Genomic DNA, 21,293 nt, shown 5'->3' on the forward strand with positions numbered 1-21,293 from the left:
TGGCACCCAGAGGGGCAACTTTGAGGGCATGGGACTTTCCATGTTGAAACATGGGCGCAAAGGGAGCATTCAAGCCGTCAGTCAGAAATTCAAGGCTCCACGATACGCGAGAAATATCAAAGTAAAATGAAGTCCTGTACATGGGCGTCGGAAAAGAGGAATGAGGAAGCGAGAAGGGTCCCGCCGTGACAGGCGTGACAGCCGCATCCCAAAGAAGGAGTCAGGGTCCACGGTCAGGGGCAGCAAAGGAGCATGAAATTCAGCCACACGACGGCGCATCTCACAAGATAACCACGACATGAGGATTGAGGCGGTGGTTGACCAAGAAGTAGTCCAGCGCCTCAACTCAGCCTGGACGCACGGAGACTGCGATGCGCAGGGCGGAAACGCAGCCCCGCCTTTGCCAAGCAGATACGAATGGGCTTCCACCTGCATGTGCTACGCCTCCGTTCGTTGTCCATTTTCCCCATTACATAGTGCGTTGCCGTAGCTCTTTCTGATATTTTGATCTCGCACCTTCCTCTCGTCGGCCTCCCCGTCAACTCTCGTCTCTGCCAGGGCCGCGTTCTGGCGCTGTTTCTCCCGCTGTCAGCAATTGTTTCAACTTCGTCCTCCACATAGACCCCTTCGCTCTACACACCTACAACAGGCCTCCCTCCTCAGCCTGACGATAACACGTTACCCAACCTTCAATTCGACGCGCAAATCCACGCGCAACTTTCTATTTCACAATGAGTCGTATGTCAATCGCCCTTCCTTTTCCGTCGCGTCTGCTCACCGTTGCACCAGTTTCAGGCATGCTCAACCGCCTCCACGGCCAGCCCGAGAGCTACGACAAGAAGTCCGCAACCCGCGCCCCATCTCCGCCCCCACGAATACTGAACGCTACAACAGGTCCAGGTATCGATTCGGCAAGACTCTGGGTGCCGGTACATATGGAATTGTCCGCGAGGCCGACTGCCCTGACGGCCGCGTTGCCGTCAAGATCATCTTGAAGAAAAACGTCAGGGGCAATGAGCAAATGGTCTACGATGAGCTCGAAATGCTGCAGCGCCTGAAGCACCCGCACATTGTTAGCTTCCATGACTGGTTTGAGTCCAAGGTATGAAACGTCATGTTTCGTTTTGCGCGACCATCGCTCACCGCGTGCCCCTAGGACAAATACTACATTGTTACCCAACTGGCCACCGGAGGCGAGCTGTTCGACCGCATCTGCGAAAAGGGACGCTTTACTGAAAAGGACGCCGCGGAGACCATCCGCCAAGTCTTGGATGCCGTCAACTATCTCCACGAGAACAACGTCGTGCACAGAGGTACGCAGATCCAGACATCTTAGGCGATTATTTCTCACAAGACACAGACCTCAAGCCCGAGAACCTGCTGTACCTAACCCGCGATGAAAACTCGTCCCTGGTGCTTGCCGACTTTGGCATCGCCAAGATGCTGGACACACCAGGAGAGCAGCTGACTACCATGGCCGGATCTTTCGGATACGCAGCGCCCGAGGTCATGATGAAGAAGGGACACGGCAAGCCCGTAGACATGTGGTCTCTGGGAGTCATCACCTACACGCTCCTTTGCGGTTACTCGCCATTCCGTAGCGAGAGTTTGGCAGATTTGATCGAGGAGTGCAAGAGTGGCCGTGTCATCTTCCATGAACGTTACTGGAAGGATGTCAGCAAGGACGCCAAGGACTTTATCAACTGCCTCTTGCAACCGGACCCCAACACGCGATGGACCAGTGAGGTGAGTAAATTCGAGCAAATACAAGACTGGTTCTGACTTTGTAACAGCAAGCACTGGCCCACACCTGGCTCAAGGGCGAAACCGCAAGCGACCACAACTTGCTGCCCGAGATCCGCGCCTATGTTGCCAAGGCTCGCCTGCGTCGCGGTATCGAGCTTGTCAAGCTCGCAAACCGCATCGAGGCGCTCAAGATGCAAGAAGACGAAGCGGAAGACGTGCCCGGCGAGGCAGACGTCCCCGCCAACGCAAAAGAGGCAGCAGGTGAGGCTCTAGCAGGACACGCGGCTGGCGGACAGGGACTTAAGGAAGCGTCAGAAACTCCAAAGGAAGCTCCACACAAGAGGTCTCTGAGCAACTATGCCAAGGGGGCCATTTTCCGCGAGGTCGTTCTGGCCAAGGTGCGCGAAATCAAGGAAAAGGAGGCCCAAGAGAAGTTTGAGGAAGAGGCCATGGGCAAGAAATAAAGACGTCGGTTGGCCGGGCAAGTTGGATGAGCGGTATTCAAGTTGTTCTAGGGGAGACGTGGTTCATGTCGGATGGCGGGCGGGCTCCCACAAGTCTTTTTGAGAAGCAACGATACCCTGTAGGATGAATCAAATCAAAAAACACGTGAGCCTCGGATTTGAAGCATTTAAAAGGCTATGTGGACGCGTTGGTAGTGAAGAGGAACTGGGAAGGAAGGCGGCAGCCCTAATTCCGTAGCACGTGACTGGCCTAAACACCAGCCCGAGCTCTTGGCTCCGATACCTACAGAACGCGAGTGAGTTGGTTGCGGGAAACGCGCATCACCGCTTCCACCCAGGCGCGATTATCCTGTCCCAGCAATCGGATCCCCCGTTGAGACGTCGACCGCGACTGCAACCTCGCACACCATGGAGAGCGCTTCGAAGCGCAAGGCGTCGGCCGCGGGCTCGCCCGAATCAGAGGGTCGCGCGTCCAAGCGACAGCGAATGCCGGTGAGTGCATGGGTTGCGGAGGTGAAATGGCTATGCTGCGGGTGCAGCGCATTGCGATGAGCAGTGTTTGGGCGATCAGCGAGGGTAGAGTGAGAGGTGTTGAGCGGGAGAGCTTGACGCTTAACGGGCTTCGGCCTTGACCAGCACCAGGCAGTCCACCCTACCCGCTCGCTCCCCTCTCCAAACCACCGCAGCTGGCACCTGCAGCCCTCGAGATTACCCTGTCCACTGCAACAACGGCTCAGGGAACCCGACGCTGCGCTCAATGAACGCTGACAAGATGCCGCGCTGCAGGACGAGTCGGAGAAGGAGACGCCCGAGACGACGTTTATCAAGGGCATGAAGTTCATCGAGACCATGAAGGCCGCCAAAGACAAGAAGTGAGTGCTGCTTACTATCGGGCCTAAGCTCCAAATCCACTGCGCCCTGCATCCATTTGACTGACAACTCTCAATTGCAGCGGTCGCCTTATAGCTACCAACTTCCTCGAGCTCCCCGATAGAGTACGTCGCCAGCCCGCTGTCCATGGTCCAGTCCGCCATTTGCTAACCGCTCCGCTTCCTCCAGGAGTCGCTCCCGGATTACTACGAAGAAATCAAGCTCCCCATCGCATTCAGCACCATCGAGGTACGCACCGTCTTATTCCGTCGATAAGCCAAGTATTTGGGGACCATTGCAACACTAGTCAATGCCGCGGGGCAGAATAGCTCGAAGAAAAGCTGGAAAAGCTGGAGCTGATGGAGAGCATGAATGATGCGCACCTCAATTACTGACATTGCATTGTTGCAGGCCAAGCTCAACAACCGGGAGTATTCCTCCCTCGCGGAACTCGAGGGCGACGTAAAGCGCATGGTCCACAATGCCAAACAGTACAACGACAAGAAATCGGCAGTCTACGATGACGCGGAGCGCATACGAAAGACGGCATCGAACTTCATGGTCAAAAACAACCCGGCCTACAAGAATCCCTCATACTCAGCCGTCGCCACGCCGATCCCAGGCGAAGATGCTGCCGCGAATGGTCACCAAGTCACTGCTAAGCGCCAGCTGAGCGAACGACCGAAGAGGATGGCTTCTGCGTCCGCTTCCACCGTTGTTGCTCAGCCAGAGCCAGAACCGCAACCAGATCCGACACCTTCCAAAACTCGACAAGCGGCGAAGCAGCCTACGCCTGTCAAGGAGATAGAGACGACTGGTGAGACGGGTGAAACGGGTGAAACGGGTGAAACCGACTTCACTGGAAAGAGCTTTCAAGAGGCGCAAGAGCTGCTGATCAAAGAGTTCATCGAATACGTCGAACCCGAGTATGCTCCATCACGTGCTGTACACTGTTTTGCGCTAACATTTCTGCAGGAGTGGTCTTCCCATCTACCAGCCTTTTGTCCATTTGCCCTCCCGCAGTCTCAAGGACTACTACTCCGCGATCAAGAATCCCATGTCTTTGGACCGAGTGCTTAAGAAGGTGCAGGGATTCATCGGTCGGTCGGCTGGCTTCAGTGGCATTAGCGACTTCAAGACTTGGCATCAGCTCGAGGAATGTGCTGCTCTGATCTGGCGCAACGCACGAGACTTCAACGAAGACGGAAGTGACATATTCAACCTCGCCAATGAATTTGAGGTACCTGCTCGCAAGTGCCTTTACACAGCAATGAAGCTGACTTTGAACAGGAGCATTTCAGACAACGGCTAGAGGATGCCAAGGAGAAGGTCAAGGAACCTGCAAAACAAACGCTGAGGTTGAACATGAATGCGCAGCAGCACAAACCGTCGGGTATCAAATTGCGTCTGGGTGGTAATAAGAATAGCCCAGCCCCTGGATCTGCACCTGGCACCCCAGCCGGAAGAAGCTCTGCCACGCCAGGTGTCATTGTCGACAATGAGGCCTTGGAGAGGCAACAGCGCCAAGTACAGGCTGGGTTGAGTGGACAACGACCACCCTCATCTGGTGGCCAGGTAAGTTTGCCCTGTCACGCCAAGTCTGCACTCCCACCGCCTGCCCTCAATGTCAACCGTGGTTCGAGGCGCAATGAATCATTCAAAAACCCTCTACGCCCGCAATCTTGCAGAACCGCGTCTGACAACAACATCAGGGAGCCCATACTACGCGTAGCGCGTCCGCAGCATCCCCTGCACCAAACGGAGTCAAGAGCGAAACGCAACCCGGCCAGTCTCCTGCGCTGGATACAATACGACCCTCCAGCACCGCGCCAGATTCTAGACCCTCAACATCTCAACCAGCATCGATGCCTCCTCCGATCAGTGCCACCCCTCGTCCACCCAGTGCCACACCATACACCAACGGCCACCTGCCGATGCAGCAAGGCCACTCCTACATGGGTGGACCATATCACCCTCCCAACGGCTTTGACAACAAGTACCGTCAACCCGGAAAATGTACGTCCACTACGCTCGTCACGTCTATTCTTTGCTAACCTCCAAACAGCTGTTGCCGATGCCCTCCTCCCCGTCGTGGTCATCAACACACACCCGCAGCTCAACGTTCCCCGCCCCTTCAAATTCCACATCCCCGCCTCGCCGCGGCTAACGCAGCAATCCGTCACCGTCTCGCTCCCCAGCTCGCACTCGTCGATCCAGATCCAGCCGCACGTGCCCGTCGCGCTAACCCAGCGGCCGTGGCGCATCTTTGTCATTGTCAACAACACGCGCGTCAACCAGGTTCCTGCCAGCCTGGAGCAGCAGCAATCGTCTTCTACGGCTGCTTCTCGCGACAAGAGCCGTCAGGTCTACGAGACGCGCCTCCAGCCCGGCGTCAACCGCATCGACGTCGAGATTGTGGCGGCCTCGGTGCCCAGCCCGGCGAATCCAAAGGCCCCCGAGGGCATCGAGATGGAGAAGTGCACCGTTTTTGTCAATTTGATGAGATGATGATTGTGGTTGGTGATGGCAGGGGCGATGGTTGGCTGTTTTCGAGAGCTAGGTAATTAGCAGGGAGAGGGAATGAGAGAGTGGAGAGAGAAAGAGAGAGAGAGAGGGTGCCTAATTGATATGCATGCATGCATCGGGCGTGTTGTTGCTGCTGTTGCTGTTGTATTGCCGGTCTTCATCCAGGTTGTGTTTTGCTTTGCGCCCTTTTGTTTGTTTGTTGTAGCTGGAAGCGTTGCTCTTGTTGACTTTTTGAATCCTCTTCTCTTTTCGAACGGGGGCAAGGGGGAAGGTGGATGGGATGGATGGTGGGCGAGTGGGCCGGCGTCTTTGAGGGGCATACATATCAATGCCATGTCGCTTGAGCAGCAGGCAACGAGAGGCGAGGCAGGAGGAGGAGGAGGAGGAGGAAATAATAATAACACACCGACAATCATCAACGTCATCAACGAAAGCCACCAACCACGAGATACAACGCTACATAGACAGACGAGGCGATCCCCCAATGGCATTGGAGAGTCTACCTAATCATCCCAATCAACCGAGGCCTCCTCCCCGTCATCTCCTTGGGGTTCGTGTTCTCCTTCTTTTCTTCTTTTCTTCTTTTCTTGATTTCACTTGTTGCTTTTTTAGCCTGCATGTACGGTGGTGTATGTGTCGTTCTTGCCCTCGGCGTCTTCTTTGCATGCATGTATGCATGCCCCTTCTAACAACATCACTCCCACTCCCGCTCCCACTCTCACCACCACGACGACGATTCGACGACGACCCACCCCTCCTGAGGAGAATGGATTGGACGTCCGACTGGATGGGTGGGTGTGGCATTACATGACGCCGACAACATACCCTCCTCCTCCTCCCCCTCCTCCTCTTCCACGTCGTCGTCGTCGTCGTCGTCGTCGTCGTCGTCGTCGTCAAGTAATTTTCCTAATCGCAAATAAACGCCCACCATCTCTCTCTCTCTCTCTCTCTCTCTCTCGCACCACGCAATGATGTCAACAGCTGTCAACTACATAGGACGACGACGACAAAAAAATCTCCAAGACCACCACCACCACCACCACCATCAATCTTCTTGATCAATCAATCAATCAATCGAGAGCATTCAAATGGGCCATCTGGTTACCCCACGTACAAGTATACTACATATCCGGTTGTGCGTGCGTGCGTGCGTTGCTTGCCGTATGTCTCCGGCCGTGTCCCCTTTTTTTTTATTTTTTCTTCCTGTTTTTGTTTTTCAAAAAAAAGGGGGAAGAAAATATATTGTTCCTTTTTGCCCTTTCCCCCACCCCCTCCCTCCTCCCTCTAAACCAAAAAAAAAAAAGAAAAAAACCCCCAACGACACGAGATGGGGATCGAGTGAGTTGAAACTAGAGTATCTACCTAGGTGGTGGAGGGAGGTGAGGGAGGGAAGGAGGAGAGGAGATGTTGGTAGTAGTATGAAACATGCCCATGTATTAGTGTGAAAAGAGCGCGGGGGTTTGTTTGTGCCCTGTCTCGACTCACTTGGGTTTGCTTCCTTCAGGTGCATGTCTACATGGACCAACAGAAGCAGAAGCGGAAGCAGCTTTGTGAAATACCACCACCACCACCACCACCACCATCACCTCACCCCAAACAACTCACGAGCAAAGCACATCCATCTTACACAACTGGCAACCCAGCAGTCAATCATCTAAGATAGGGGAGATTCAAAGCTTTAATTCTTTATTTTAATTTGCTCGCATCCACTGTCAACTCGCCTTTGAGAAGCCCACGACGCCGGCAGCGCCCTCGGGGATGCTAGACGCAGCCGTCGTCGACGTGGCGGCTGCCGAAGTCGACGACGCCGACGACGACGACGCAGCACCAGCAGCGCTGGTCAACGGCTTGACCTCATCCGCCTTCAGCACGCGAATCTTGGTGCTCTCAACGGCCCCAGCTCCCTGATGCTCATCGCCAACGCCCGAGTCCAGGCGGTCGCGCTCGAGGCTGCGGTCCCACGAGCACGGATCGATGCCCAGGATGCCGCCGACGTTGCCGCGGTCGCCGGGGACCGAGAACTCGCGGAACACGTAGCGCCACTCGTTGAGGAAGCCGCGGACCGCCTTGCCCACCTTGTCCTTGCCGTTCTTGGAGTGGTGGCCGGTGCCCGTGATGGCGTAGATGGGCCGCGACGAGTTTTGGTGCGCCATGAGGATTTTGGAGAGGTATTGCACCGATTCTTCGGGGTGGAGTCCTATGAAAAGAGTGTGAGATGACAAGAAATGACAAGTCGGAATGTAACTTACCGTGAAGATCGACGTAGAGTTCTTTGGCATTGGGGCCCATGTCCTTGTTGCGCTCATTGTAAAGATGCTCCGCGGCTTCTCTGTGTGCCTGGCGCATCAGATTGTTCTCGCTCTGGCCCCTGAGACTGAGCGCTTTGGCAGCGCGCGAGTCGTTGCGGTTCCATGCTTGAGCAGCACTGTGACAGGTCAACAGCTGCAAATCAGATGGAACCAAAAAGACTGACCTTTGCAAAAACTTGTTCCTCAGACCCCCGTGCTTGAAGGCTTCTTGTCGAGCTTTCAGGTAAGCCTTGTTGGCAGCCTCGCCAGTCTCGAGCCAAGGGATATGCTCAGGAGCGGGAATGGACTGGGCTGCAGCGCTGTTCTCCCTGCTGCCATTGAAGCTTTTCGCAGTGCGGAGGCCTTTCCGGGGCTGTGCGGGAGCAGGAGAGGGAGACATGCGCACCACCTCTGCAAGTGTATTGGGCTGCGAGTTTTCCTTGCTTCCATGGCCGTGTCCGCCACGCTTACCGTGGTGTCTCTTGCCGCTCTTTGCGGCAGCCGCTGAGGCTAAGCTCGGAAAGGCTTCCGGATCGTCCGCTGCTGGTGCGGATGGCGTCGATGCGCGGGAGTGCGACACTTGGCGGCTGCTAGAAGGTCTCGAATGAGAGCGAGCTGAACTCGGTGTGAAGGTCGGAAATGGGCTAAGTCCGGGTGGTGGCGTCGCCACCCCCGAGACGCCGCCATAGTACTGCTCAAGCCCGGCATCTTTGAGGTGCAGGTACTGGCTCATGCTGGCTTGAGACGTCTGCTGGAGTGATGGAAAAGCCTCGTAGTCTTGAACCTGGAAGTTTGGTTGAGCTGGTGGAGTGCCACTTCCCTCGAGGGACAGCTTGGACATGAGGCTGGCCGGGTCATGGGAGAAGAGGCACGTCTCTCCTGCCAGACAATTTCCAGCGAGCCAGTATCTACTCAAGTCAGACTTGGAGGTCAAACCAAGTCATGTTGGAAGCATCACTTACTTGCAGACAGTCTTGCTGGGATCGTGGCTGAATCGGCAGTCTGCCCGCGCACACTGGCCGTTTTGGAGCCAATACTTGCACAGAACATGGGTCTTGGTCTGCGCCGAGGGAGTCGCAGGTCTAAAGGACGGGCTCATCGACTTGCCAACCACAAACGTCTTTTCGGGCTGGTTCAGAAGCAAGGCGTGCTGGCCATTAAGACCCTGGGCGGCGCTGTCCATTAGTGCCTGGATGGTAGCAGTAAAGTCGTACCCATTTCCTTCCAACGCCCTCTGAATCTCCTCATCTGAGCGTTCATCACGAAGAATCGAGCGAAGCATGTCGTAAGGGGTCATGTTGGCTGTATATGGCTGGACCCACTCGGCAGCGGCACCGTTCAGCGTGACATCGCCAGGGAGCGACGACGACACGCTGACCACGTCGTCATTGACCAGCCAATCGACAGTGTCGCTGCCATAGTCACCGTAAATGTCTGGGGTATGGCTGGGTTCGCTGAACTCGTAGGCATTGAGGTTCGGGCTGTGTGGAATGTGGGGCGTTGCGTAAGCAAGGCGGGGTGAGGGTCGCGGTGAAGTAAAGGGAGAGGCGGTCGACGACTTTGCGCGTGAGAAGCCAGGAGGCGCGACGCCAAAGCCCGGCGGTGGGGCTACGCGGGGTGAAGAGTTGGAGGGCGTAGGCGCGCGTCCAACCTGCCATGGCGCCGGAGAAGAGCGGCGGATGATTGTATGGCGGACTGGCGGTGGTGAGGCAGAGGAGCTGGTGGAGCCCCGAAATCGCCACAGGGAGTCGAGGACGGCGTCTTCGAGAGGCTTGCCGGCGAGCGAGGTCTTGTCGCGGAGCAGGTCTTCGAGCTTCTCGGTCTTGTCTTCATCCTCAAGCGCGTCATCCTGCAGGACAGGCAAACATAGCTCGTAGACTTCGTCGGAGACCATGGTGGGCGGGCGATGCAGCGGGCGTGTGGCCTCGAAGGTCACGCGCTAAGAGGGAGAGGCTGAGAGGGTCGAGAAGGGCTGTGTTGTGTTGGGTCGCGTCGTCGGCTCGGGGGCAAGTAGACGGCGGCTGGAGCTATGTGCCCTGGCGCGGTAAGCGTGTGAGCTGGAGCAGGAGGATATGGCAGAGGCACGAGGACATACGGTGGAGAGAGAGGGCAGGAGTAGAAGAGCGCAAGCTCGTTTGGTGGTGAGAGAGCAGGAGAGGAGGGCGGATCGAGGTGGATTAGTGGGTTGATGGTCGCGGGTGGAGCTGGAGATGGCGGGAGCGGGAGAGGTCCGTGAGGAGTGAGCGAGTGAGTGGAGCGTCAGGCTCGGTGGAGGGTCGAGTGTAGTGTCGACAGAGGGAGTGAGGTAAATTTAAGTGACCTTAAAGATCACCGGGCCCATTGGTGGTTGGAAAGGAGGCATCAACTCTCCAGATGTTTGCTTCTCTCTCCCCCTTGGCCCTGACCTTCCTGGTCGACCTTCCCGGACTAGAACAACGGAATCCCACGCCGCCGCCGCCGCTTTGTGCTCCCGCTCCGCCCTTGATTCGTCCAACCCTGCAGCTTCGGCCACGAGGATGAGAGTTCATACATCCTCCAACCCCCATCTATGTATCGCGATGCAGCTCACGAATGTTGTCCGTTGTCGTTGCGCATCCTTGTCGTCAACATGCAAGCGCTCGGACGGCTAGGCGGTACTTGGTGGGGATCCCGATAAGTAGCTACGGCCTGGCGCTTCTACAAACAACCACCGCCTCGACCTCAGACTGCCGACTGCCCTCGTGCCTCGTGTTTTGTTTTCGCCTCGTTTGACATCTTTCCTTTGGCTTCATGTTGCTCGAGTCGGCACGCAAATTGACGCGCAATCTACACGGCACCTAGTGGTACTGGCGTCCCTCGGGTTGAGCTGTCGGAATATATCCGTGCTGCACGTCCATCGCTCACATGCCAAGGTACCTATGTACAGCTAACAAGTCATATCCAAATGCTTCTTTAATGCTTCTTTTGTCGCTCTTCATTATTGCTCCACGCCAAGTCGCCAGCATCTACCTCTTTGACTCTCATAGTCCGCTCACGCTATCTCGGCGTCCTCGTCGTCCGCGAATCCGAAACCAAACGCGAAGCCTCCCTGCTCCTCAGCCTTATCATCAGCCCCTCCCTTCACCAGCTCTTCCCACTTTCCCTTTTTGGGCTTAGCCTTCTCCTCCAGCTTCTTCATTCCCTCCGCCAGCACTTCTGGATATGCTCTTCCAAGTCTCTCCACAAACAGTCCGAATGGATCAGTCACGTCGTCTTTGAATCCACTCGTCTGATCTGCCTGGTCTCGCAAGAATCCCAACACGTCGGGAAGCTTTGCCCTGGGAACAAAGTTTTGCGTGAGCGCAATGCTCTCTTCGAGATTCAAAACGAGATGAAACCATCCAGACGGAACGTAGAGGATCTCGCCCGCGTGGCAAATTCCCTCGCGACACCCTGGCGTGGCACGCGCGAGCTCGTGGAAAGAGAGAAGATATTCGGCAATGCTGAGAGGTGCCGTAATTTCAGACGAATCTTCCGAGACAATGACGCCAGGCGGAGGGGGCAAGCTCGCCGACGATGGGAACATGAGCCAGTATTTGGATCCAGTCAAAGGCGCATTCCACGCACTTGTAGCATTGGGATCCTTGTGAAAGGTGCTCCCGCTCCTTGCCGGGCCCATAATCATCCACCTAGAGTCGGGGCGCTGGTCTCCCAAGACTGCAAACAGGTCCTCTCCAAAGCATGATGGTGCCCAGTAAGCCGCGTCTTGGACGTCTTTACCAACCGCAAGTTGCATCTTTTCAGCAAAACTCCGGTCGAACAAGTACAGCGGGCTTTCGTCCTTGTTGTTGTTCATGTAATCCACGTACGTTTTGAGCGGCCAATCCACTGCCTCGGCTCGGAATGGTACATCGGCGTACTTGTCGACGAGGTATTCGGTGGTCCATTTCCCGAATATTGGCCATTCTTTAACGGGTGATGTCAGGATGAATGGTTTTTTGGTCCATTTTGTTGAAAACTCCTCCGTGGTCAAATCCGCAAGCCGCGGTATCAAGTTCTCTGTTGGAATGCTGTCTGTAAAAGGCTTCAAAGGAGTGTACGTGCACTGAAACGGCCGGTATAGCACATCAGAGAAGAGCCCACTGCAGTCCACGTGGGCTTGTTGGGATGCTGGAAGATCCAGATAAGTAGAACGCCATGATCCACGCCATTGAAACTTGTCGGGTCGCGATCTGGAAAAGTTTCAGCATGTGTCAAAAGTCAAGCACAATCCGCAGCTGGTGATGAGTCCTGCACATTGACCGTCAAGTGCACAGCAGGCTTGCGACAGAGTCATGGATGAGTCGGTCAATCATGAATCCTGGACCATGGCAGACCATGTGATGTTGATGAACAGTCATGGCCAACTCCACAAAGCAGTTGTGCGCTTTTCATTGGCGTATCATGGACCACCTGCTCGCCCCCAAAAAGTGCAGTCATACCTTCAAACTAGGTTGGCTGGCGTGCACCGCCACGGTCACCGCCACGTAGGGATTTCTGGCCCAAAAAAATTTAAAGTGCATGATTTGCCAAGATGCCACTCGATCAGTGGCCACCAATAAGGTCCAGGTTAAAGAAATATTCAATCACTTACTCAATGAAGAGGGCTCTCCACAGTTCTTCGAATCTGGTAAAAGCATACAGCGCCTTGCAAGTGCTTCCGAGGCGAACCAGAGCGGGAGCGTCTAGAAACTCCAAAAACTGGGCCAAGAGCTCGTCAGGTAGTATAGCAAAGTGACCACAACGCGCCTTGAGGTTGACATTCGAAGTGAGGGCGTTGCCAGAAGGCTTCACGCCAAGTGGATGCGGAGGGATTGCAGCAGGATCCTCGCTTTCCGGTTCTGAGCAAGGCAGGGTGTCGTCGATGCGCAGCCTCTTTGTTGGCCGCGACAAAGAGCTGTTGTCTTTTGGGTCAAATCCATTGACTGGCACGGCTGAAGGAGCCATGAGATTATTTCTCAAGATGGTGCGCCGGAAGCGGGGCGATCAAAAAGCAAAGTTGAGAGGAGAGGCAAAGGAGCGACAAGGAGAAACGTGGGACGGAGGGTACCCCGCGAAGTTTTCGTCCAGGTTCAGATCAGATGAGGACTGGAGAGGTGGGTGGTCGTGGGGGATAGGAGAACATGGCCGCCATGGTTGTTGGCTAGCGCCCTCGCTAATTGGTTAGCTAATTGTGCTGGCCGCAAATTCCCTTCGCCTCCCGGGTGCCGGGCTCTCTTAAAAAACTTCAAGCGACCCCCATCGCCTACCCACTCCATCGTCTTTACCGACACAACCCATTTCAACTTCCACGTCCCAGTAGATATCCGTTTCGACTCTCACTCACGAGGGTCCGGTATCTGCTCGCTTCCACCCGCCGCACACACAAAACCGCGAAGGCTCCCGCCCGCGACCTCGCCGCGCAAAGCCCCACCAACGCTTTTCAACGACATCACAGCGCAACGCCTGTGATCACACGACTCTTACATCGCAATCATGGCTGACAAAGGTCTTGAGGAGGTCCCCGAGGGTATGTTTTTTCGTCGCTGTCGCTCAAAGGTGCAAGCGCGCGAGGGCGCCGTGCTCTGGCATGCGCACACCCTCGCTCACCTGTCCAAACGCAAACTTTGATGCTGACAGCTGCTCCACCACAGGCCAGATTGAGTCCAACTACGATGAGACCACCGACTCGTTCGACAACATGAACCTGAAGGCTGAGCTCCTCCGTGGTGTCTACGCCTACGGTTTCGAGCGTCCCTCTGCCATTCAGCAGCGTGCCATCGTTCCCGTCATCAAGGGTGAGTGAGCCCCGCCAATTCCTCAAATCTCAACCCTGCTAACGCGACGCGCGCAGGCCACGATGTCATTGCCCAGGCCCAGTCCGGTACCGGCAAGACTGCCACCTTCTCCATCTCGGTTCTCCAGAAGCTCGATGCCAACATCAAGGAGTGCCAGGCTCTCATCCTTGCTCCCACCCGTGAGCTTGCCCAGCAGATCCAGAAGGTCGTCGTCGCCATTGGCGACTTCATGAACATCGAGTGCCACGCCTGTATCGGTGGTACCAGCGTCCGTGACGACATGAAGGCCCTCCAGTCCGGCGTCCAGGTCGTCGTCGGTACTCCTGGCCGTGTCCACGACATGATCCAGCGCCGCGTCCTCAGGACCGACGCCATGAAGATGTTTGTCCTCGACGAGGCCGACGAGATGCTTTCTCGCGGTTTCACCGAGCAGATCTACGACATCTTCCAGCTCCTTCCCCAGTCCACCCAGGTTGTCCTCCTCTCGGCCACCATGCCCCAGGACGTCCTCGAGGTCACCACCAAGTTCATGCGCGACCCCGTCCGTATCCTTGTCAAGAAGGCCGAGCTTACCCTCGAGGGTATCAAGCAGTTCTACATTGCCGTCGAGAAGGAGGAGTGGAAGCTCGACACCCTCTGCGATCTGTACGAGACGGTCACCATCACCCAGGCCGTCATCTTCTGCAACACCCGCAGAAAGGTCGACTGGCTCACCGACAAGCTGACTGCCCGTGACTTCACCGTCTCGGCCATGCACGGTGACATGGACCAGGCTCAGCGTGATGTCATCATGAAGGAGTTCCGTTCGGGCTCTTCCCGTGTCCTGATTGCCACCGACCTTTTGGCCCGTGGTATCGATGTCCAGCAGGTCTCCCTGGTCATCAACTACGACCTCCCCGCCAACCGTGAGAACTACATTCACCGCATCGGTCGTGGTGGTCGTTTCGGTCGTAAGGGTGTCGCCATCAACTTCGTCACCGCTGAGGACGTCCGCATGATGCGCGAGATTGAGCAGTTCTACAGCACTCAGATCGAGGAGATGCCCATGAACGTTGCTGGTATGTTTTGATCCGTCCCATCTTCAGACGCGTAGCTAACTTGATCTGCAGACCTCATCTAAACGAATGGTTTACGATTTCGATCACGCTCCCAAGCGATGACAGCTTTGTTGATTCCCCGTTTCATTGAAGCACTCATCAAAGGGTTCGGTGGTCTCTGGTGCCGCAGTGGGCACCTCCAGACAGCAGCTCGGGAGCTGCTGCAAAAAGGTTGAGACGCTGATGGGCACATTTGGTCTTTGCTGCATCTTGGCGTTCGTGCTTTTCATGTCAAAATGCTTTTCTCTCAAAAGGGCTAGTTAGACGAAAAGGGAAGATCGTCATTCGATGGTTTTCTCGCGGGATCTGCTGCGGTCTTTACATCGGCTCATCGCTTTGTATGTAGAGATTGCTTTCGTGGTTTCGTCGGGGCGCGGAAGTGGTTGATTTTTTCAACGCCTCAGATGCGTTCGGGACGACAGTAATGCCTTTTTTTCCTTAATAGATGGAATATGTTCAACCCGTGCTATGCTGGTGATTCGGATTGCCACGTCTTGAGGTTGGTCGTAGCCGGTAGAGACATGACGTCCAGTGCTCTCGACCATGGACGGATCGTGCCATCCCAGCTCTGGGTGATCAACTGAGCGGGACGATTTGACATGCTCCCCGGGTCGTCGATCATTTGTGACAGCAAGCAAAGCGCATGCCCGTGGTTGGTGCAGCGCTGCCTAGCGTGACTACCACAAGAGGAAGGAAGCCTTTCGCACGTCAACCACGAACCCTCTGCATCTCCAACCTCTTTTCCTGCAACCTGACAGAGAGACTCGCATCATCGCTGCTCCTTCACCTCGCTTTGAATTTCCTTGCACCTCTCAGATTTACACCAGCATTTCTCTCCGGCCAGACCAGCACTACATTGAGCCAGCGATTCCACTCATCGCGCTCAGCCTCCCTGTACCACCCAGGTTTTGTCGGCACATTGTACATGGATGCACCAATGCAACGAGAAATCCAAATCTAGAGAGTGCCTCGAATCTTTGCGCCTGTCCCGTTGTGTGTTGAAGTCGAGTAGTTGTGAGTTTGCTTGGCTACCGCAACAGCTTCCATTGCTCACACCTCACCAGCCCATCCGCACGCTCAAAATGACACTCGACGACTCAGAGCAAGTGGGCCGAACGCTGCAATATCTCTACCGCATCAAACAAGAGCACAAGTTCATTGCCGGGCGCCTCGACGCCACCCTCGCAGCCCAGAATGCGACCCAGGAAACCCTCAAGGAGCTGATGGCGAGACTGGCACAGGTGGAGCGGCAGTCGTCGCAGGTTGCTGACGAGACGAATCAATGCAGGCAGGCTTGCGCGACGGCGAATGCGGGCGTGAATAGAGGCTTGGAGGAGGTGAAGGCAAACATTGAACGGCAGTGCCTCAAGACGAAGGTGCTGGAGACGAATGATCATGAGAAGGATTGTCGCCTCAAGACCTTTCTCGGCTTGATACAGGATGTCTCGCAAAGACTTGGCCAGCAGGAACAAAGCACATCTCTGCTCACCACCGGCATGAACAGAGGCTTGGAGGAGGCGAAGGCCCACATCGAACGTCAATGCCTCAAGACCAAGGTGCTGGAGACAAATGACCATGAGAAGGATGGCCGCCTCAAGACCTTTCTCGGCATGATACAGGATGTCTCGCAGAGACTCGGCCAGCAGGAGCAGAGCACAGCTCTGCTTCTCAAAAGCAAGGGGAAGTTGACCAAGAAACACGACGACCATGATTGGGAAAGTCAAGTGGTCAACCTGAAAACGGAGAATCAAGGTATGCGTGGAGAGCTTGAAGCTGTCAAGATGCAAAGTGGACAACTTGCCACGGACTTCAAAAAGCTCCAGGAAGAAATGAGAGAGCTCAAGCGGGAGAGGTCGGAGAATCTGGCAACCCAGGTACAGGACGCTTCTACTATTGCGACTGTCCTTGTGCCCAGGAGTCAGCCAGAGGAAACACAGGAGCCAGAGATGACACAAGAGAAGCAGCAGAGGTGCGCAACATTCCATGCTGGCGATGACTGGCAGGATCAGACTAACCTTTTGAAAGCCCCCAACCAGCCCAGACTCGCAAACGTACTCGCACAGTTTCTGGTGTTGATGCCTCCGTGCCGCAGTCTCAACCTACTGAGGCCGCTCGACCCGCCAAATCTCCTCGTAATCGTCCAGAAGCCACGGAGAATGTTTCCAAGCGGCCACTTCAGTTACCTCGACCTCGCGTCCATCCAGCAGTCCAGGAAAACGCACTCACTCGGACCACACCTGCTTTTGATACCCCCGCGCAGCAGTCTGAACATACCCGACCTGCTCGGGCCACTCAACCCCATCAACCTCTGCGTACTCGTCCAGAGGCCCCGGCAAAGGATATCACGCGGTCCACCCAGCTGCCTCGACCTGGCGGTGCTCACCAAGCAGTCCAAGAGAATGTTGTTTTTAAGCCACCTCAGATCTCTCAATCCTCTCAATCGCAAGGCCATGTTTACGTTCGGAGGTCTCCTCGCAACCACCCGGAATGTCAGAGTCTAGTGGAGCCGCGTCGAGCAAGTCGGGTGTCGTCTCATGGAGACAATCGTGAGAAGAGGTCCCCTGAGAAGAGATTGAGGGGGCCCGAAGCTCAACCGCAGCATTGCTCTCAAGACTCCGTTGTGAGAGCCTCTCCGGTAGAAAATCAGGCCACTGCTGTTCCAAATCCGCATGCACAGCAGAATACCATGTCGCTTAGAAAGGACCCGAAGACTCAGCGTCTGATATTTCGCTACGCTGACACTCAGCATGCTCGGGAAAGAATTGAGTCAATCTTTGCGAGGCCTGACCCGACCGTTCCCTCAACAAAAGAGACGATGCAACACCATGATGTTCACAATCCAAGACAGCTGGAGATGACCAAGAAGGCCCACTCGAAGAAGGCGACAGGCACGCTCAGCTCGCCCAGGAAAAGAAAGTCGTCGGCTGGGGAGAACACGCTTGGGGGGAGTGGCAGTACGGCCCCTACTGGTCAAGACGGCAGTCTGAGCATGAACCAGGGTTACCCGCGACTGGATCAGCGGCGAAAGGTCGAGACTAGGCGGAGCACTCGGTTGGAGACGCAAACGCGAACGCAGACTCAAGAAGCCAACCGCGGACTGGCGTCGACAACGTCGGCGCAGCCGAAGAATCAACAACCCGAACAAGATCATCGCAAGCAGACTGGACAAGGATCCCACGCGCAGAGCCGCCCAACCAAAAGGAAGAAAAGATACCTTCCTGTCTACGACCTGCCTGCACTCGAGGAGTGATAGAATGATCAGAATGCGCGTCCGTTTACCATATTTACCTTGCTTTTCAATCTGGCTCTTTACTCTATCGACAACATACATTGCTTACGTCTCCTTAAATTCGTACGGTCCTTCGCGGTCTTTCACATCGACCTCCAATTCCGAGAGCACCTCGCCATTCGCGTCTCCATTCCTGAGCTCGGCCGTCATCTTATCACCAGCGACGACAGGCCCAACACCCTTGGGCGTACCCGTCAGCACAATGTCGCCGGGGGTGAGCTGCATGACTCTGCTAATGTCGGAGAGGATGCGTGGGATGCGGAACAGCATCAGGTTGGTGCTATCGGACTGCTTGGTCTTGCCGTTGACGCTGAGGCTGAGGTGCAGGTTGTGCGGGTCCAGGTCGCGGTATTTGTTGCTTGCGCTGCGCATGAGCGGCGAGCCGATGGGCAGGAACGTGTCGAAGCCTTTGGCAATGTCCCATGGCAGCCCTTTGCGCTTGGCTTCTTCTTGCACGTTACGCGCTGTCATGTCGATCGAGAGGAGGTAGCCTAGATGGTGGTGGTTGCTGGTATTAGCTTGTTTTCAATGGATAAAACGTGGACTGTCTCTGCTTCATCGTCTCGTCTCGTCTCTTCTTTTCCTGCTGGTCTTGATCCCACCCCTCTCCTCCCCTCCCCTCTCTTCTTTCCCATCCGCTCCCCGCAACCGCCAGCAGGCTACAACAACACCACCACCACCACCCAACCAAACGCCCCTCCATCTATACATACCGGCAATAGCGCCCAGCGCGCCCTCGCCATCCTCGGGATGCAAATCGCGCACGTCGCGTCCGACGACCAAGCCCAGCTCTACCTCGAAGTGCGTGTTGACGCCGCGGGGGCGCAGCAGACTGGCGCCCAATCCCTTGTCGGCGCATAGGATCGACGACGGCGGCTTCAGGAAGAAGAAGGGCTGCTTGGGCCGCGTGTTGTTGAGCTCGCTGATGTGGTCGCTGTTTGGCGACGAGGCGCGGGGGTGTTAGATTGTTTTTTTGGTTTGTTTGCGTTTTGGACGGGACGTTTTGGGATGTTTGGACTGGACGATGGAGGAGGGGTGGGGAGAGGAGGGATGGATGGATGGGGGGAGGGAGAGCTACGCGTAGTTGCGCCCTATGCAGACGACCTGGAGGAGATTGACGCGTTAGTATCAGATGCCTTTGGACGCTACCTAGCACACACGAGAGAGGGAGAGAGATGGAAACATGAGGCATGCCAATGTCGATGCCAATGCCATCGCTAGGTAGGTACATGTATGTACGCACCTTCCTACAAGCCGCCTTGACGTCCTGTGCCCTGACCATTTTTGATTCGGCGTCTAAGTTCGTCTCGATTGCTGCTGCTGCGTTAGACCAAAAGTAGCACCCCAATTGAATGCTTGTCGCCAAAAGAAAAGAGAAGGTTCGACGAGGTGGAGGAGGAAGAGGACGCGGTCTGTCGTCTCTGACGTGCTTCCAGTCGAGCTCGGTCGAGCTGTCGTCGTGCCGGTGGGCGCGGAGCTAGGTGCGGAGATAAGGGTTCGAGAAGATGTTGCCTCAATTGCTCAATAACGGGGCAGGGAGAGAGGCAATGTCTTTTTTCTCCGGCGGGTGTGGTGGGAACGGGTCCGTCGACTCGGTGGTACTTTTTATGCCGAGACCAGGACCGTTGCTTGTTGACGCTGCGAAGAGGTAAGAGTGGTGCGGCAGGCGAGAGAGGATTTGGACGGTGGACGGGAATTTTTCTGATGTTTTTTGTTGGATTGACTGAGGTGGTGGTTTGTGTGACACCGAATCCCAAGCTCTTTCTCTCGCTCCCTGCGTCGTGTGTAGCTTCTTGATCTCATGACAACGACAATGAAAACGCAACTCAGGAGGAGCAATGTCTGTATTTCCTTGTGCCGTCAGTCAATCTTACACTTTTCGCTCTCTTTCCATTCAACGTCCTTGAGATCGGGGTCGGCGGCCATGAGCGCTCTGTGAGTAGGAACAGAGGCGTGGTGAAGAGACGGAAGCCGGGTCGAGGACTCCCACACAAGCCGCCCACCTCTTGAAGCCTCATCGGAGCTTCTCGTCCCGTCCATACCAGCGTTTGTCTGCGATAATAGTCCGAAAAATCAAGGACTCCGGCCTCCGTTCGTTCAAAACCTCGGCGTCAACGCTTGCCGAGACGCGCGACGCCAAAATCAAGCATTTCGACAACCGACACGACCCTTGGGTCGTTTGAAAGCCTCATGATGCTTTCCAGTCGACGTCGCCAGACCCTTCGGCTACCAGAGGACGTCCCGCACGCGTCCGCTGTTTCAAACGTCAAAAGTGTCAACGGCGCTGACAGTTGCCGACGACGTGCGTTCAAAACCAAGGCGCAGGCATGGGAAATCCGCCCCTCCCCACGGACTTTCTCAGTGCTCAACTGGAATATCGAGGCTGCTGCTGCTCGCCTTGCTTTGCATTCACATGTCGACGGTTGTTGGTAAGGCTTCCATCGGTCGTACCCGTTTGCGTCGCATTGACGACGGCGCGGAGCGAAAATTGTCAACGGTTCTTCCCATTTTCCTTCATGCAGGCAGGCAAACCACCCACTTGTTGGTTGCTGCCTGGAACTCACATCACTGTTCGTGTGTTCAAGTCAAAGCTGCTGAATGGCGATCTTTGGCATGGCGTGAGGCTTTGCTCCTGAAGCTTTCAAGACTTGCCCTGTGGACAAATCGTCTTCCCTGCGCTGTGGTTTGTTTCACTCAACGGCGGACTTTCTTGACCAAAGCGAAGTGCAATTTTGGCTACTCCAGTGAAAGGACAGCGGAGCGTGAGGCTAGAAGACATGCGAGGGAAGTCATCGCCTCGACGCCCAACTGCAAAACTCGAATATGGAAAACGGCGCCGTAATTTGCATGTGGTCGGCTCCTGCGGCCCACTAAAGAGATCTTATGTCCTTGAATACGATGGCCGCAACGATGGATGAGGCTGGGCGTCTTCATCTATCCTCCTACTCGACATGATCGCGCTCGTTGCGGTTCGCTCAAGGCATACGAGCAGTTGAACATGGGACTTACTGTCTGCTCAGGGGCTCGTGGACTTACGACACTGATTGTCAACAATTTTTTTCGGCATTTCTGTCCTTCCCAATTTTTGGTATCCCTCCCGACAAGCATGCAGCCTGCAAGTACCTGGAAAACACCCTTGTACTTGTTTTTTGTTGCCTCCAAGGGCCACTTGCTACAGGAACAGGACGACAGACTGACGTGTCTCACGTCTTTTACACTGGGTAAACTAACATGGCTCG

At 55.5% G+C, this 21,293-nt stretch overlaps 7 protein-coding genes across 7 annotated transcripts; 4 read left to right on the forward strand and 3 right to left on the reverse strand.

Annotated features, from left to right (window-relative positions):
* The first annotated feature begins 431 nt into the window (after nt 1-431).
* Nucleotides 432-2,478, forward strand: BKA78DRAFT_49502 (Ca2+/calmodulin-dependent protein kinase). The gene is made up of 6 exons (XM_066893272.1): nt 432-738; nt 790-841; nt 895-1,102; nt 1,157-1,313; nt 1,361-1,746; nt 1,794-2,478. The coding sequence occupies exons 1-6, from the start codon at nt 732-734 to the stop codon at nt 2,208-2,210; spliced, it is 1,227 nt and encodes a 408-aa protein (XP_066739049.1). The 5' UTR covers nt 432-731; the 3' UTR covers nt 2,211-2,478.
* A 30-nt stretch (nt 2,479-2,508) lies between these two features.
* BKA78DRAFT_289360 (Bromodomain-containing protein) lies at nt 2,509-6,050 on the forward strand. Its single transcript, XM_066885766.1, has 9 exons — nt 2,509-2,702; nt 2,997-3,082; nt 3,163-3,205; nt 3,270-3,329; nt 3,492-4,006; nt 4,056-4,320; nt 4,371-4,774; nt 4,813-5,096; nt 5,146-6,050. Exons 1-9 carry the CDS (start codon nt 2,619-2,621, stop codon nt 5,586-5,588), a joined length of 2,184 nt encoding a protein of 727 aa, XP_066739050.1. The 5' UTR covers nt 2,509-2,618; the 3' UTR covers nt 5,589-6,050.
* A 1,081-nt stretch (nt 6,051-7,131) lies between these two features.
* Nucleotides 7,132-10,261, reverse strand: BKA78DRAFT_326333 (uncharacterized protein). Its single transcript, XM_066889427.1, has 5 exons — nt 9,990-10,261; nt 8,857-9,930; nt 8,080-8,802; nt 7,856-8,031; nt 7,132-7,803 (listed from the first exon to the last, which is right to left on the reverse strand). The coding sequence occupies exons 2-5, from the start codon at nt 9,786-9,788 to the stop codon at nt 7,319-7,321; spliced, it is 2,316 nt and encodes a 771-aa protein (XP_066739051.1). The 5' UTR covers nt 9,789-9,930; nt 9,990-10,261; the 3' UTR covers nt 7,132-7,318.
* A 643-nt stretch (nt 10,262-10,904) lies between these two features.
* Nucleotides 10,905-12,838, reverse strand: BKA78DRAFT_258525 (F-box domain-containing protein; the record flags this gene model as incomplete). Its single annotated transcript, XM_066885291.1, has 2 exons — nt 10,905-12,084; nt 12,486-12,838. 2 exons carry the CDS (start codon nt 12,836-12,838, stop codon nt 10,905-10,907), a joined length of 1,533 nt encoding a protein of 510 aa, XP_066739052.1.
* Nucleotides 12,839-13,128: 290 nt separating this feature from the next.
* On the forward strand, nt 13,129-15,225 carry BKA78DRAFT_326339 (ATP-dependent RNA helicase eIF4A). Its single transcript, XM_066889428.1, has 4 exons — nt 13,129-13,400; nt 13,525-13,668; nt 13,725-14,726; nt 14,778-15,225. The coding sequence occupies exons 1-4, from the start codon at nt 13,367-13,369 to the stop codon at nt 14,786-14,788; spliced, it is 1,191 nt and encodes a 396-aa protein (XP_066739053.1). The 5' UTR covers nt 13,129-13,366; the 3' UTR covers nt 14,789-15,225.
* A 558-nt stretch (nt 15,226-15,783) lies between these two features.
* BKA78DRAFT_362521 (uncharacterized protein) lies at nt 15,784-17,804 on the forward strand (the record flags this gene model as incomplete). The annotated part of the gene is made up of 3 exons (XM_066892464.1): nt 15,784-16,734; nt 16,791-17,764; nt 17,785-17,804. The coding sequence occupies exons 1-3, from the start codon at nt 15,848-15,850 to the stop codon at nt 17,802-17,804; spliced, it is 1,881 nt and encodes a 626-aa protein (XP_066739054.1). The 5' UTR covers nt 15,784-15,847.
* A 253-nt stretch (nt 17,805-18,057) lies between these two features.
* BKA78DRAFT_49760 (uncharacterized protein) lies at nt 18,058-19,508 on the reverse strand. The gene is made up of 4 exons (XM_066893274.1): nt 19,298-19,508; nt 19,133-19,158; nt 18,768-18,988; nt 18,058-18,545 (listed from the first exon to the last, which is right to left on the reverse strand). Exons 1-4 carry the CDS (start codon nt 19,334-19,336, stop codon nt 18,100-18,102), a joined length of 732 nt encoding a protein of 243 aa, XP_066739055.1. The 5' UTR covers nt 19,337-19,508; the 3' UTR covers nt 18,058-18,099.
* Between the last annotated feature and the right edge of the window lie 1,785 nt (nt 19,509-21,293).

The sequence above is a fragment of the Phyllosticta capitalensis genome (genome assembly GCF_038381095.1).
Source record: "Phyllosticta capitalensis strain CBS 128856 chromosome Unknown BKA78scaffold_12, whole genome shotgun sequence".
Lineage (NCBI taxonomy): Eukaryota > Fungi > Ascomycota > Dothideomycetes > Botryosphaeriales > Phyllostictaceae > Phyllosticta > Phyllosticta capitalensis.